The sequence below is a fragment of the Cryptotermes secundus genome, unplaced genomic scaffold (genome assembly GCF_002891405.2).
Source record: "Cryptotermes secundus unplaced genomic scaffold, Csec_1.0 scaffold976, whole genome shotgun sequence".
NCBI lineage: Eukaryota > Metazoa > Arthropoda > Insecta > Blattodea > Kalotermitidae > Cryptotermes > Cryptotermes secundus.
The window spans coordinates 455,139-472,480 of record NW_019734370.1 but is presented as its reverse complement, the minus strand read 5'-3'; the positions used below and the strand labels follow the sequence as shown (position 1 = coordinate 472,480).

Here is a 17,342-nt window from a genome sequence, read left to right as displayed (position 1 = left end):
ACACTTACGAGTCTGGCTCGCGAGACCGACTCTGCTCCGGTTCCAATGAGCCAAACTCGTCCTTGTGTGGGTCGCCACGCTCATACGTGTGTGGTGAAATTAATCCGAGCCCGGCTCCTCGCCGAACCGGACTCGCGAGCCAGACTTGTACGTGTATGGGCGCCTTAAGCCGATAAGGCAGTGAGACTGAAATCCCTTAGGACAGCCTGTTCAGCCTCATTATGTTCCAGTTAACCACGAGACAGCAGGATCTGTCTGATGTATAGCTGCAGCTGTCAGTAAAACAGCCATGAGGCACCAGCACGGAATCCTAAATGAGGAGCTTCCTTTGGTTTCTGTTGTAAGATGCGAAATTCTTGTTCCTCATCGGTCGGTTGGGAAAACTGCTAGTAGCCCTCGCCAGCACAGTTATTCTTGGTTCCGAGCCCCGCAGTACTCATGATCATATTTTACTCCCTCAGGACCCATGCTCATATATATGGAAATTCGTTCGTACCTCACAGGGAACAGCGCGTCTCCATTACAACGACCTATCGGTTCATTCTGTTCATTCGATACAGTGCACTGGAGGGCCCGAACGAATTCTGAGGACGGTGCCTCAGGCGGGGACATGTATTCGAGAGGTACCTCATTCGAATCTCTGCTGAGATAGTAATTTGAAATAGGCAAGGTTGGCGTCCTTCCACATCCCCTTCAATCCATCATTCATTAACTTTCCTGTAAACAAAGTAATTTTGAGAAAAGTATTTGGGAAAGCGATAAAATGTATTAAGTGAAGGCGTGAAGTGAAGTGAAGTGAAGTGAAGGTCATGGGGAAACGTGAGTACATCAGTTCATGGCATTACGTGTTTCATTACTGTTAGTGTTTAGTGTACACTGTTTATTTGTTATTGATATTAATTTACACTACTGTAGTTGTAATTCTAATTGTATTGTATTCATTGTGTAGTGTGTCGTACTGTAGTACCACCGAAACCGGGTAAAACCCATTTGCAGTTAAAATAATCAAACGACGCCCTACAGTGTAAGCTGCTGAAAGTGTCATTAAACATGCCACAAAAATAGTGTGTATGCAGCCCATACGAATCCTCTGAGCGGTATTCGAACCCGCGACCATGTGCCTCGGTGGCGCTGCGATGTGTTTCGCATTTCATTCAACCTAGCGCAACAGTGAGACCAAGAGTTCGGGAACAAGGTCGAGTCGTTACCATGGCAACGGCACAGGAGGTCGAGGGCAGAACTCGCAAAATGACAGACTGTGGCGCCTGGGGGGAGGGGGGGGGTTCTTCACGACGCTGTCAGTGGGACGTAANAATTAAGTACCACTTAATGAACGTGTACTGGGAAGTGGAGGCACAACTGCGTCGTTCTCAACCTAGGCACTAAACAGAACTGAGTGGCCAGCTTCACCCACCTGCAAACAGCCATAGGAGGCTGTGTGGGACCCAGAGCCGGTCTGGACGCTGTGGGGAAAAGGAAAATCTCATGCCCCGGCCGGGAATCGAACCCCGTCCAACCCATAGCCTAGTCACTACACTGACTGAGCTATCCCCACGCTGCCAGTGTCTTAGACTCCATAGCGTCGGCTGGTGAACTGCAAAGGATGTGGAAAAAAGTGGTCGTGGACTATTTCAGGTTCAATGTCGGATATTGCCTGGAGGGACGACGAGACTACGAAAATCCACAGCCCTCACAGCAAGTGTCCTGCCCAAGATACGATGCGAGCACCTGCAGAATACGAGTGTAGAGCGTTACCGCTCGGTGAATGCTGTCCCACTACGATCTTATATTAGTCGCTAACAAGGAGAAGTGGAGAGGCAGGGGTGTGGGGGCGGAGAATATTTGCTGCTTCGGTCAATATTGCATCAGCAAACTGCGGAGGGGCGGTAAAAAGTAGGACATGGCTTTCAAACCGTGTTCCGCAGACTCACGTTCCCACCTCAGTATTTCGCAAACCAGGAAATAAAGCTATCTTCACACGTGTAGTGCCTATGTAGGTGCGTGTGTATATATGCATACATGTTTGTTTGTTTCCTTGTTTGCTAGCATAAATATTTATTTATTCATTCACTCTTATGTATTTGCTTATATATTTATTAATTTATTGAAACACTCTCTTATTCGCTTACTCATAATGGCGCTACAACGCTTTGGCCCGGTGCAGCAAACACTAGGCGGGTTAGCGTGGCGGTAACGCTCTCAACTTGTACTCGGGGAGTGATCCTTACAATCGAGCTATTTCAAGCGAATAGCGGCTCCGGTCTAGAAAACCGAAATTAACGGCCGCGGGGATCCGTTGCGCTGACCAAGCGGTAACCTCTATCCGCTAAACTTGGCACTAACTTCGCCGACAAGCGGCGGTCGCTCGGTCGATATAGTTCGCTTGCGGACTACAGGCCACGGAGTTTTTTTTTTGTGCCTTATAATCTCGGCCCAACATCAACCATCCTAACTGAAGTTTCTGTTTTCTCCTCATTCGCCCCCCCCCACCGGCTAATTCTGTAATAGTATCTTTATTCGGAGACGATCCTTTTCTTCCAAATCCTTTTCAATTCATCATTCATCCTACCACTCGACGCTACACAGTCTAGATACCCCGCCCCCTCGAGCACACACAAACAGCGAAACGCGTGTTCATTTCCCGCGCTACAAGCAAGTTACCACAAAAATGGTGAGTAGGGTTCATAAGTTCATGCGATATGGAAACTGTCACAAACTGAGACTTAACAATAACAATGTAATTATTTATGTATTCTTTTGATACAGTCCCCGTTCGTACCCCGGCACGTGTCCCCCTAATATTCTAATAATGTTACTGAAATATAGGGATTCCCCATCTCGTTCAAAGACATCAGCTCGCGTCAATGTGCACTCGTTCCCCTGCGATGACAGAGAGACCAGTGCCATCTGCATCTGTGAGCGCACAACAAGCATTCACCTTTACGTATGAATTCTCAAACTGTGGGTCGTGACCCACCTCAATGCAAGCAGCCGAGTTCTCAAGAATTATTTACAATGTAGCTACATCCATGCACAATTCTGACAAGTCGGTAAGGTTTAATGTAAGTCCTTCAAGAGAACCCCCACCTGCGGCCGGCAGACACTGAGAAGGGGGAAATTTTCTACATTTTCACTCATTAATCCTAATGACACCAGTGGATGTACTCACGGAGGGCTCACCTAAATTTGTTTTGTTCTCTTTGTGGGGGGGGGGTCCACACTTATCACAAAGTTTGAGAACTCCTACCTCAGGACATTCTCCTTCATGTTCTAGATATTCACTGGATGGACTGGGACTCCAAAACGTACCCCTGTGCCTATTTACAATCTCTGACACATACAGAACGTAGCAACAACAGTAAACCCCTTTAAAACACGGTGGTTACTGTCTGTACTATTCGCTTTAACACTAAAATAACTCTGCATTTTGCCCACAGAGTGCACTTATGTGTTTCATATGGTTCTCACAATAAACAGCGACTGTTTTTCTAGACCACATTAACCGGTTGGTCTTCGTTATGGAGACGCGGTGTTTCCTGCGAGGTACAGACTGACTCCTTTATATACATTATTCAGATACATCTGGGGTCCCTGAACATAATAGGGTTTCTACGTGTATCACTGGATATTAGCACAATCCATTTTCATGACAGTCTAGGTAGCAGACGCGCATTCGCATGTTCAGGGGCTGTTTTCAGTAGTCAAAATGGCGACCGTGCTTGAGTGTACTGTAAAAAATAAGCGTTCTGTTGTGCGTTTTCTGTGGGCAAAAGGACTAAATGCGAAGGATATTCATAAAGAAAACGTGGGAAGTGTTTGTCGCGTAAAACGGTTCACAACTTGATCGAGAAATTCTCTCAAAGTTTCGCTGACGATGAAGAGGCTGAAACGACAATCAAAAACCTTCTGTGTTGCGGGTTTCGACTCACAGTAAAACGATGGGACAAATGTATCCATGTTGCTGGAGGCTATGTCGAGAAGTAAATGTTCTTTTCTCCAGGTTCGAATATCATGTGTTTTAGTTTTATATCGATTTGTGGCCTATTTACCGATACTCACTCTCATCTTCTGACAAGCAAACAAAACCAGGGGAAGCCATTCATGTTGAACGCAGTACTGATGTGTCATGGCGGTTATACTGACAACTGCAGCTAATCTGCAGATAAGTCTTGCTGTTTCTCTATCGACGCTTCGAATGGTTAACTAAAACATAATAAATATGTGTGCAGTTGTGTTACGTACACACGTTGCTAGTTGTTAGCCATCTGACAGGAAACGGTGTAATATTTCAGTGTCTCGCTGAAGTGGACCCAATGGGGCACAACCACCAAGGTCCCTTGCGTGTAAGTTGATACGACAAATGAAACGAGTAATGTATGAGCATCTTAGGAGATTAAAGTATAGAATTCCTATTTCTTCCTTTCTGTTAAGCGAAAAATCATTCTTACACGATGTATCAAGCCCGCAGACTGTAGCCACAAGATACCTGTTACACTTAATCCTGTAAGCTTATGTTACAGGCCACACCACTCTCAGCCGGCCAACAGAACATTACTCTGCGCCCAAGTTCAAGGACGCAGTACCTGAGAGCCGTGCCTCGATACCAGACGCGGGAACACGACAGTTGGAACCGGGGCGCGTCAACTCGACTGTAAGCGTGACCAAGGGGGGAATTCCCTTGACAGCTAGACAGCAACACAAAGTGACCAGACCGCACAACTAGTCACGGCTTTGCTTTCATTTGACGACGCTGTATCAGACTGTCCCATAACGAGACACATCGCCTTTTTTAAATGTAAACATGTGCAACCTCTTTTCACTGCACTGAAACATGCCTGGAGAATTTCGGCAAAGGTGCGTTACCGCTTAATGGCTGTCTTGTTCCTAAACAGTCCCGGGGTCTATGCCGTTTGATGGGTGAGAAATGAATTGGAAAGGATTTGACAGAAAACGGTCGCTGCCCAATGAAGTTACTATAGCGGCATTCCCCTGTACGGACTGAGGAAAACCACGAACAAGCTCTAATTCAGTATTACGGCACAGACTCAAAGCGGCCATCACACGAATACAAGCCCTGATTAGTACCGCTAAGCAAACCTGCTTGATTTGCTGTGGGTTGTTTAATGACGCTCTCAGCAGCTAGACTGCACACCGAGTGTTATGATTGGTGAATAATGAATTGAAAGGAACTGGAAGGAAGCTGTTGTGGTATAATCGAGGTACTACGCCGGAGAACTAAGGAAAACCACGAGAGACTTCAGGCAGGATAGCAGGTGTCCTGGCCCGAATTCTACCGAGTACCGCTGTGCCCACTCGCCTCCTCTGCGGTCACGCACTTGTGACTCTGAGCTATTAAGAACTGAACGCTGGGGTGCAGTACACGCATTTGGCAGGTCCCGGGGGTCAAACCCCGGCCCGATGACTGCCAGTTCTCGCAGACGTTTATCATGATTTTCCTCAGTCATTAGAGGCAAATCCTGAAAAATGAGGTCATATCCGCCTCCTTGTGTTGGGCAGGTACTTGTGGCGGTAAAGATGAAGGTGAAGTTGTCCTGTGCTGAACTAATTAAACACTACGCCATAAAGGTGTATGGGGAAACACATTTTTCTTGACCTCGGCACTAACTGGAGGTGAGTGGTCAGCTTCACGTCCCGGCCGCTTTGCCCCCGGGAAAGAACCCCCGGTACCCATTTTAAAGGAGGTTGCGTGGACCCCAGTGTCGGTCTAGACGTTTTGAAGAAGGGAAAATTCTTGACCCTACGGGGACTCGAACTGCAACCCTTCGGTCGTCCAGCCCGTAGCCAGTCGCTATGCCGACTCTTAAAGCTCGAAACCCGTATTCTGAAGGTCCTGAGTTCGAATACTGACCTAGACTTTGGCTATCCGGTCTGAGGTTTTTCGTGATTTTCCTCAGCTCCTTCAGGTAAATGTCGGGATAGTACAGGCTGAGATCGCTTCCTTCCAGATCCTTTCCAATTCATTATTCACCACTCATCCTGCCACTTGGCGCCATGGTCTGTGTAACTAACAGGGCCGTAAAACAACTCGTACCTAAATACAATGTATGCCGTTTGTACGCACGCGGCGCTTCCCGAAACGTACAGCTGAACAAGTGCCACTGTGGGAGCACAGGGACCAGGTACGCTACCCACCGCAGCAAGTTCAGGTTCCCAAAGTGAGTAGCGGTTGTATTCGTGACACAACGCCCAACCTCCAGAATTTAAAATGAATTCATTAAGATAAATGAAACGCACTCCAAAATCTAAAAATGACATTTTTAAAACCTACTTCATACCTATTTTCTTACATAAGATTTTACTCTACGTTTCCTCAAGAAACCGCAGTTATGATATCACTACCTTGTCTGTGTCTGTCCCCACTTTAAACTTCGAAATCACCTGACAGATTCTTACGAAATTCGGCATGAATGGCTTTTCGAGATAACGTCGTATTTATTTCAACTTTACTGTAATCAACAGTATCAACATGGCGGAGGCGAAGCTACTGTCACTTAATTCAGCATCTCACAACGGTCTGGGATGACAGACCTTAGAGAACTTCGGTTAATGCAATTTTTTCGTACATGTGAAATAATAACATGAGGCCAGGCGGAAGTTTTCTTTTCCTTTCGGATTGATGGCGATCACTATTGAACTATTAAAAACTGGCATATTAAAGCTGGTACGAAGAGAGAACATATATGTACCTACGCAGTGTTTGAATTACTCTTTTTACGTTAACAACCACAAACATGGCGACAGTCCGCATCGACGAATTCGACAAATTTACTGTAGCCAGAATATGTAACAAGGTCTTCTAGAAAATAAAATGGTGCAGAATAGTAATAAGACTAGAAATACATGAAACAGTGAAACAGGATCCATAAGCTCTTCTTGGAGCTCCTTTTGGGCCCAATTCTTTAGTCATGCACCCACTGTACTCACTCTCCATTTTCTCCGTCGGCTGAAAATGGGCAAACACCCTCGAGGATTGGACTGGCTTCTGGCTCTTCCTGAAGAGGACTTTCATAAATAAGTGTCTCAACCATTGATCCTTTGGAACTGCCGAAGGACACCCTATGAAACAAAATAAAACATTATTAGACCTAAAATAGCGACACTGGTGTACTACGCTTCTCCCATAACCATTTCAAGCACACTGTTCATATAAACAAGAGGCTAATATATACAAATCCAGTTTGTACCTCACAGTAAACACATTACGTCATCACTACAAAGCCCAAACGGTTAATCCTGTTTAGGGAAACAGTCGCTGTTTATTGTGAGAACCACACGGAACACACAAATGGAGAGTTCTTAAATGTTAATGCGAATGGTACATAACACTACCACTGCTCCTATTAAACGCCTAATTTCACGACTGTTTCCCAATTACAGCGAATGATGAGGTGACTGCAAATGATGAATTGTATAGGATGTGCAGGAGAACTACTGTCGCCTATTTGAAATAATATCAGAATATCACAAATTACATTTGCTTTATTACGGGTATGATGCGGATATGGAGATACAAAATGGTCCTAAGTTTCGTTACGTTACGTCATAAGTGTACTGCGCTGCTTTTCCTTCGAAATGTTCCGACATGAGCACCCAGTCAGCCAGATACGAAACATATGTTTACTTATCTCACAGTGGAGATACGCTACACTCAGTTTGAAACATCACCGAAATCACGTCATAACTCGGGCACACAACATTAAGCAAGAAATATCATCGGTGTCCCGTCTCCTGATTTTGGTTCCCACCGTCGAATGTTGAAAATACCATACATTAACTTCATAATTAGGCCGCGCCATAGCTCAAGCGGTTAGTCGCTGGCTTCCCGATCCCGGGTCTGGTCAAGTGGGATCTGTGGTGGACAATGTGGCGCTGGGGCAGGTTTTCTCTGAGTACTTCGGTTTCCCCTGCCAATCTTCATTCCACCAGTGGCCGCAGTACGTGGGACTTAGTCCCACCCCACTAGCAATAAAAAAAAACTTCATAATGATGACGCAACCATGTACGTCACTATCTGATATGACGCGCCCTCACAGATGTTTCAGATACAACATGTTGTGTTACACTGAGGAAGCGCGGTGGAGTAGCGTTAACGCTCAAACTCGTACGACAGGGAGACAGAAAATAGGTCACAAATGGAAGTAAAACAGCTCTAATGGGTGTAATATGTTTTCTGTGTGTATCACTAGGTTGGAGCACAGTCCAGCTTCACAAAAGTCTAGGAAGCAGACGCGCATGTGCATGCACAGAGGCTGGTTTCAGTAGTCAAGATGGCGACCATGCTTGAGATGTTTACTACCGAAGAGCAGAGTTCCGTTGTGCGTTTCTTTGTGGGCAAAAGGACTCAATGCAAAGGATATTCATAAAGAAATGTTTCCTGTCTACGATGGAAAGTGTTCGTTGCATGAAGCGTTCGAGAAATTCCCTCAAAGATGCTCTAAAGTCGCAGATTATGTCCAACCAGGGTAAAGCAATATGACAAGAGTATCAACGTTGAGTGAGAATATGACGACATGTTTGAATGTCACGTGCTCTACGTTTTATACCAATTTGTGCCCTATTTGCTGATTCTGCCTCGTATTCGGAAGCTGTTGGGTTCGAATCTAGATCGCAACACCCGCTCTCCTGACTGCAGTATCCCACGGTTTTCATCAAGCCATCGAAATATCACGATTGTACTTCAATTAAGCCACGACCGTTTCCTTCCCAATCCTCCCCAACTGATTACTCACCGCTCGCCGTACCATTCGACGCTATACAATATGAGATACTGGCCGCGTAGGTAAGTAAACCACAAACCACAAGGGGAAGGGAAGTACATAACCAGAGATTGGCGCATTCCTTCCCACGGTTGTCAAGCGGAAGGCGCACGTGTTGCTCTTCGTCAGGGCTATTGCGGAATCCTGCACACACAGGGCCTGTTATCAGCTCTGAAACCTAGTACGAGCTGCGCGAGATAGCTTCTCCAAGCGGTGTAGCGGCCGTGCTAGTGATCAGCCCCAACAAAATGTGTGGCACTGTCATCTGCTACCGCCCTGGACTCGTAATCAGGAGGGGAACTCCGTGGTCACGGCGTCACGCCCCAGAAGATATCATCAAACAAGAGATTCTAAACAGATCATAACACAATCACTCTTGTGAACCTCTAACTTTCAGGGCACAAGTGGAGTCTAAACGGTTCTGAAGACGGCGTATAACATACGGAATTCTAGAAACTGGAGGACACGACGTTTCGGAAACTGGATCACTTTCCGTCCAGTGAAGGTTAGCTCATTCTAAGAGATCCAACAGAGTACGTGCCTCCCCCTTCACCTGAGGACGGAAACGTCGTGTTCTCTAGTTTTTATAACACCGGACGCTGGACAAAGACCGAAACCCCAGTGATTCTGAGTTTCGTGGTAAAGTATGATTAAATGTAAAAAAGTTAAGGTTGTCCTTATGCCATGAAGACGATGGAGTGGATAAATAGCTCCACCTTTCTTGACCTCGGAATAGATGGAGGTGAGGGCTCAGCTACACGCCCCTGCCGCTTTAACCTCTGGGGAAATCACCCCCGCTGCCCACTGGATAGGAGGCTGAGTGGGCCCCAGAGACGGTCTGGACGCTGTGAAGAGAAAAATCTTGCACTGTCGGGAATCGAACCCGCAGCCGCCCAGCCTGTATCTATACCGACAGTTCGATTATCATAAGATCAATACTAATAACGCAATTAAATTCGTGTTTATTAACGTGCAAACTTAACAGCCTAGGGGCCAATTAAAAAGTTAGCACGAGTGCATAGTAATACAAATGATAACAATAATAATGGCGACGATGACGTCGACAACAAAAACACTTTAATACAATAAAACTGTTCCTAATTAAGCACTGCACCGTGAAGACGTATGGGGGAGTGGAAGTACAGATCCGGGTTTTTACAAGACAGTAACTTGTTAACTTGACATCAGGCAGACCTCTGCCGGCTATATATAAAACTACGCAACGAAAAAGATCGACGGCAGAGGCATCTCGCGTCAGCCCAGCCGCAACTTCTCTGGCAGCTGGAACACGAATAAAAGGAACTCGCAAAACAAAAAACAGATCGATACAATTTACTTGAAACGGAGAGATGCTGGGTGCATTACTGTTCTGGCTTCTCCCCCNGATGCCTGGGTGCATTCTTTTTCTTGCTTCCCCCCCCCCCCCCCCCCGCCCTTCTTGTTGCCGTTTCCTCTGAAGAAGGTCACAGCTGTGTCAAGAGTAGCTTCGCTTTAGCCCGTAACGTTATTTCGACGTTCGTATCAAAATAACTCAATGCCAAGGTTCCAGCCTCTAATCGAGGGGTTAGAAAACTGTGGCCTCCGGGCCGGATCAGGCTCGTGACAGCATATTACGTGGCCCGTGAACTACTGCGAAAATCTGCCTATCATATTATTACAAATAGGAACTTTACTTGTTAAATCTCAAGTAATGTAGTAATGTACTGTGCGGCGTTCAGGTGACTTTTGTAGCAGTGAACATTTATTCTGTGTTATAGAGCACTTAAAACTATTGCGCTGATATATGCCAGTCCCGTCAAAACATCTGCAACCCCTATTCGAGTCCTCCGGCTATAAAGTTTGCCCACCCCTGCTCTAACCTCTAAAATCTTGCCAATTTCTACTCTAACCTCCAGATGCACGCTACCGCGCGGATCAATCCATTGGCGGCTTAAAGGGGAACCCCTCTTAGGGCGCAGTGCTTTTGTCATCGTCACTTCCGCCCTCTGAGCGATTCCTTCCAACCTGGAGATCAGGCTTCATAACAGGAGATTCGCTAAGTGGGCAGCTGGGTCCACTCGGCACGGCGGCCACCGACTGACCTATTGTAGCCTGCCCCGGGTGATTATGATGATGGAGAATTTGGTGGAATGAAGATTGGCAGGGGAAACCGAAGTACTCGGAGAAAACCCGCCCCAGCGACCACTTTGTCCGCCACAAATCCCACTTGACCAAACCCGGGATCGAAACCGGGCCGCCGCGGTGGGAAGCCAGCGACTAACCGCTTGAGCTATGGTGAGGCCATAACGGAGGAGATACTGTGGGACGCCGTGTAGTCTGGTAGAGTTTTTTTTTAATTCTTCGGGTGGGGGTGAGACTGAGTCCACTTGGTACGTCGGCCACTAACTGGCCTGTAGCAGCCCCGGATGATACATGGTGACTGTGGAGCAGTCGGCGGAATGAGAATTGGCAAGGGAAACAGAAGTATTGGGAGAAAACCTGACCCAGCATCACAGTCCACCACAAATCCCACTTGACCAAACCCGGGATCGAAACCGGGCCGCCGCGGTGGGAAGCCAGCGACTAACCGCTTGAGCTATGGCGTGGCCTTGGCAGGTTATCACGTGTTTGAGAACGGAAACTGGAGGCAAGCGGCGAGCCAGTTTTCCGTGTGGATGGAGGCAGGCAGAGCTCTGCTTGCAAAAAGCGGCTTCAGACAAGCCCATTTCGCTGACTGCCCTCAACTACTCAGGGCAGAATGTTCTTAGTGCCCGGCATTAACATCTCCTCAGCTGATCCTCTCCATTGCTTTCGTTATTCAGTGCTGACATGCCTGGCTTGCCCTCAGAACGTTGTAACAGTCTACCAGACTCTACGGAGGCTCATCCCAAAACATATCACGTTTCTTTGCCAAGGCTGTGAGATCTTGGACAGCTGGATACACACTGACAATTCTGAAGCATCTATACACACTGGCATTTATGGGAGCGTCACATTAAAATGCGTCGGGTATTTTTACATCCGTCTGCACAATTTCTTACAAAAATATACACCGGGCCGCCGCGGCATTAAAGTACAGTCGCTGGCTTCCCACCACTGCGGTCCGGGTTCGATCCCGGGTCTGGTCAAGTGGGATTTGTGGTGGACAAAGGGGCGCTGGGGCAGGTTTTCTCCGAGTACTTCGGTTTCCCCTGCCAATCTTCATTCCACCAATTGCTCCACAATCACCCTCACCTATCATCTGGGGCTGGTACAATAGGCCAGAAGTGGCCGCAGCACAAGGGACTTAGTCTAACCCCACTAGCAATAAAAAAAAAGACATTAAAGTCCTAAACCTTCAAACAAGATATGTTTCGACCCCTACCTGGTCATCATCAGGTGTACTATTTGTGCTTAGGTGCTGAATTTGCTTTCCAATATGAATCCAAATTTTGAATATGACTATATAACATGTAATATTATGTTTGGTAACAAAACTCTTGGTATTATGTACTGTACAGTCCAATTACACATATGTTGGTATTAGATATAAGTAGTTAAATTTAATGTATATCTACTTTAAGGTGAAAATTAGGATTAAGATATATGTATATATCCATCGGTAAATTATACTGGTCGCTCTGGTCTGGTTCCTTCCTAGAATGGTGCGATGTTATGAACTCTTTATGTTCACATGCGTTGCCTCCAGTTCAATCGGGTTGCAAGTTGAGTGCAATGGAAGTGCCGTCCGAACGTTGTAATCATATGGTATACGGGGAATTCCCGGGTAGTCTTTTAGGCGGCCTTTTGGACATTCTAATGATTACGTAACAGCCTACGTCTCGAAGTGAAGGTGATGCGGTCCCGTTCCCATAGCAGACGATGTAATTTCTAGTTTTTTATAAAGCTAGTGGGGTGTGACTAAGTCCCTTGTACTGCGGCCACTTCTGGCCCATTGTACCAGCCCCAGATGATAGGTGAGGGTGATTGTGGAGCAATTGGTGGAATGAAGATTGGCAGGGGAAACCGAAGTACTCAGAGAAAACCTGACCCAGCGCCAATTTGTCCACCACAAATCCCACTTGACCAGACCCGGGATCGAACCCGCGGTGGGAAGCCAGCGGCTAACACTTGAGCTATGGCGCGGCCCTAATTTCCAGTCAGTGACTCAATCAACTCACATTTAAGGTAAGGTAAAGGTAAAGCTATCCCTGCAACAAGCCGGGGAGGCCCACAGGCTTCTGAGACGTCGAGGCTCCAACACTGAAACAAATGTTTTGAGATTCAAGGTTCTCACAGCGGTAATGGAGAAAACTGCCTTATGGGACGTGACGCGGCCTAGCCTGGTAATGTTTTTCGACGTTTCGGAGGTACATAGGCCTTCATCGCTAGGGTTGAAGGGCAACTACAGCAGGAAGAGACGCGAGTAGCAAGCAACACCTGGATGTTTTCCTCCACGGAGTCATACCCCAGTACCCAACTGGACCAACAGACGGTGCTGAACGCGCACCAGGATGCAGTACCACCTGTTAACTGCCATTAAGTAAAGCATACTAATTGCAGCATGTTATACAGCACACTGTAATTGGAGACGGAATTCGAGCAACCAGAGATGCTTCACGTTGCCCCTACTTCTGGGAAGCAGAGAGCAGAAATCGCTGGAGAAACAGTACAAATGCGCTCTCGTTCAGAGGCGTTCATTATGACGCCATGAAGACGTATGGGGGAGCGGAGGTTTAGCTTTATCATTTTTACCCTCGGTACCATGGGGGTGAGTAGTCCCGGGGATAGGAGCCCCCGAGACCCACTGGACAGGAAGCTGGGTGGGCCCCACAGTCCGTCTGGACGCCGTGTGCTTCTACCGCAAACCGAACCCCGGTTCCTTGGTAGTCCAGCCCGTGACCCGTCGCTGTAGAAACTGAGATGGGTGTGATGATATTTCTCTGAAGATACCAGCACGTGACTTAGGGAGACTCTCCGCATAAACCACTGGAATGTAATCAAAACTGTTAGGGCAAGGGCACACCAAGGAAACTGGCAACCGCAACGCAACCGCAATTTCCGAGAACTGTTGTCAGCCTGAGTTGAACACGTGTTACTGGATGGAGCAGCGCAAATTGAGGAAACGGCGTTGCGTTGCGTTGCCAGTTTCCTTGGTATGCCCTCACCCTTATGGACGTTTTCGACAAGATCGCCATTTTGTGTTCTGGGCCCAGCCGTGTGGCCAGTATTGTTCTGGGGGCGAGAATGTTCACATTCACTGAACACGGACAGATAATGAATAACACAATTTTGAATAAAAGGCAGCCTAGACGCTCGAGTGCTAGCAAGGCGTACGTACAGACAGAAGGCATTAAAACAACACTTCTTCCTAATAAGGGGGTAGAGCAAACGTACAGACGCGTCAAAACAGTGAATCGGCAACAATGACGTCATCACACTAGATTCTATTTTCAACATAGGTCGGGAACACAAGGGACTTTTCTTCCGTGAGGTTGCCTACACACGGTATGACGTAGTCACAGAGATGGTTCTCATCTGTGACCGACCTAGTCAAAAGTTCTGAGAAAGGGTGCGAGGAGGTACACCCTGTTGCATGAGCTCAAACCCAGGACCCGGACGGCATCTAGGAAATCAATACCAACTCCACCCGCCTGACCCACAATGGCGCCCGGCCCTGACCTACTGCGCCTGCAGTGCCACCTGCGATAACCGCCACTTCACATCAGCACCACCTCCTGTAATGAGGGTTGCTGACAACAAGGCGCTCCGCCCAGAAACCTCAAAACAAACTTTCGTCCCATAGATCTACACTGCTAGAAACATCCACTGTTAGTTCATTATTATTACAAAAAAGCTATCCTTGTGCCAGACCGTGGAGACCCACAGGGTTGTGAGACGTCGAGGCTCCCACATATTCAAGATAATCGGCTCACAGATGGCGGCAAGGGTGTCAGCCTTACGTGTCGGCTGCCCTTTACCCCAGGAAGATTCCTGGTACTCATTTCTGCTAGAGGCTGAGTCGAACCCAGGGCCATGGTGCGGCTGGATTAGGTCAATTTAAAAATCCAATGAGCTCATCGGGAATCGAACCTACGATATTCCAGCTTGTGGCATAGTACCTCAACCAACCACGCTACCGCGCGTCTCGTTATTGTTGTTATTATTATTATTGTTACTGACTTTATGTTGTGTTTGTCCAGTATGTAACTAATTCTACACTGTGCTCTGTCTCTAATTGGCCTTGTGGCTGTTGGCTCAGCACATAAATAATAAAGAATTGAATTATTTTATTTTTGTGAGGAACTTTTACTTAAACACAGCTGCTGTGTACGTTAAATTTGTTAGACTTAACCTCGAAGTTTCGCATCGTCGCCATGTTTTAACTGTTGACGTGCACACAGTCTTGTTTTCTGGGACGTGACGCCGTGTAATGTGACAGTTCCGCGACGTTTCGGAGCAATGTAGTGTACATATCTTGAGGACGAAAGAGCAAACCAAGCAGACAACACGCACGAACGAGGCAACGAACACAGAAAGGCAAAGTTCCATAAAGGCGTTACTCGTCGGAGACGTGGGAATCTCATTTATGTGTATGCTTCCACTTGCCTCGCTACAACGGCTCAGCAGTTATCGCGGTGAAACAGAAGAAAATGTACGCACGGTTGCCATGATGCTATCCTATATCATACAAAAAAAATATCTGTAAGAAGTTGCATATTTATCGAAGATATATTATCGTACATCATTTCAGGATCATAGCTCTGGTCACCACACTGTCGATCCCACTTCAGAAGTTCGCGCGTCTGCCACGTTGCTATTACCAACTGAAGGAAATTTAAGAAACTACCTATATACGAAGTTTTGTGCAAATCGATCACTTGGTTCAGAAGATTTAAGGGCACACACATTCAGCATGGCAGTTTCGGAAGTCTGTGTAATTTCCTTCAAGTAATGTAGACTTTACAGGGCTGAGACAGGACGGTGATATGTAAGTTATGTTATTATAATGATGTAACGGCGCCTGATTATATTCCAGCACAAGGGCTGACGTAGGCCGCGCCATGGCTCATGCGGTTAGTCGCTGGCTTCCCACCGCGGCGCCCCGATTTCGATCCCGGGTCTGGTCAAGTGGGATTTGTGGTGGACAAAGGGGCGCTGGGGCGGGTTTTCTCCGAGTACTTCGGTTTCCATTGCCAATCTTCATTCTACCAAATTCTTCATCATCATAACCAGCGGGGGCAGGCTACAATAGGCCAATCAGTGGCCGCCGTGCCGAGTGGACCCAGCTGGACTTCACCCCACCCCCCACTAAGTGAATTAAAAAAAAAGGTTGACGTAACAAGGTCGCCATGCTGACATGGGGTTGCTTTCTTGGCATGCGTCTGTCTCTCTGGGGGGGGGGGGTTGCTCTTACGCAAGGAAAGTTTTTAACAAAAAAAATCGTTCATTAGTTTCGCCATGTTTATCCAAACATCTGTCAGTATGTAACTCGAGGATCGCTGAACGAATTTTCATAAAATTTGATATTAGACAGTTTTAATAAAATTTGTCCATTTCTTAAAATTTTAATTAAACTAACGCAATAATCAAGGGCTCTACATGAAGACATACGCGTTTCTGCGTGCATCTTCAGTGCTAACTCGTTAAATATTTATGGCAGCGAAAAATGTTTCGAAGGTAGAGCTGTGCTGTATAATAAAGTACACGTTTCCCAGAGGTCTTCTGGCTTTCGGAATAATGAAACAAATGTGAATAGCTCGCTCTGGTGTGGTCACAATGCCTCAAAGGGTCCATTACGCCAGACAATTTCTGTATCGGTGACGCCAACAATTAGAAAAAAAATAACAATTACATTAGTATTATTGCATAACCATTATCAGGTTGGCCAACTTGATAATTGAGTACATATTCTGCTGCTTGCAGCTGGGGCCACTAAGTAATCATGAGTTTTAGGTGTGGCTCCAGAGCCGCCTTCGTAATATATTTATGTGTCACAAGATACGAAGCCGAACTTAGAAGCACGCGTAGGAGGTTCTACGTTGCCACAGTTTGAAAGAAAATAAAATCTTCAGAAAACGCCCTCTACAATTCCTTTTACTCTTTAATATTTTAAAGACTTCTTCTAAACAATATATAAGAATTCAGCTCGTACCTCACAGGCAACACATTACGTCTCCGCTACAAAGCCAAACCGGTTAATGCTGTTTAGGGAAACAGTCGCTGTTTATTGTGAGAACCATACGGAGCACACAAATACACCGTGTGGGCAGAATCAAGAGACTTGGTGTGTTACAGCTGGTGGTACATATGGTAACCACTGGGCCTCAGAGGGTTAAAGTCGAGGGCGTATATTAGTATGGCCTCGGCTAACACGTCTGTCCCTTGGTCCAGTATGAGATAACAATGCTGTAGACGCAAAGCTGCAAATTTTTGTGAAAAAAAAAACAATTTATTTGTCGTGGCTATGGAATCCCTCGATATTCACACATTTAAAATTTCTATGGTGACGTGCGAAAAGAATATTAACTCCGTGGAGAAAGGGTCCGTAGTGACAACCTTAGAGCAGCTCAGCTGGTCACGAAATTTCCCGCCTTTTAAAGAACA

The 17,342-nt window shown here is 46.6% G+C and overlaps 1 protein-coding gene across 1 annotated transcript in view; it reads right to left on the bottom strand.

Moving 5' to 3' along the window:
- Nucleotides 1-17,342, bottom strand: part of LOC111868934 — a 116,861-nt gene that overhangs the window by 57,752 nt on the left and 41,767 nt on the right. Inside the window, exon 3 of the mRNA XM_023860059.2 lies at nucleotides 6,946-7,077. Coding sequence (XP_023715827.1) covers nucleotides 6,946-7,077 — 132 coding nt within the window. The remainder of the gene's footprint in view (nucleotides 1-6,945; nucleotides 7,078-17,342) is intronic.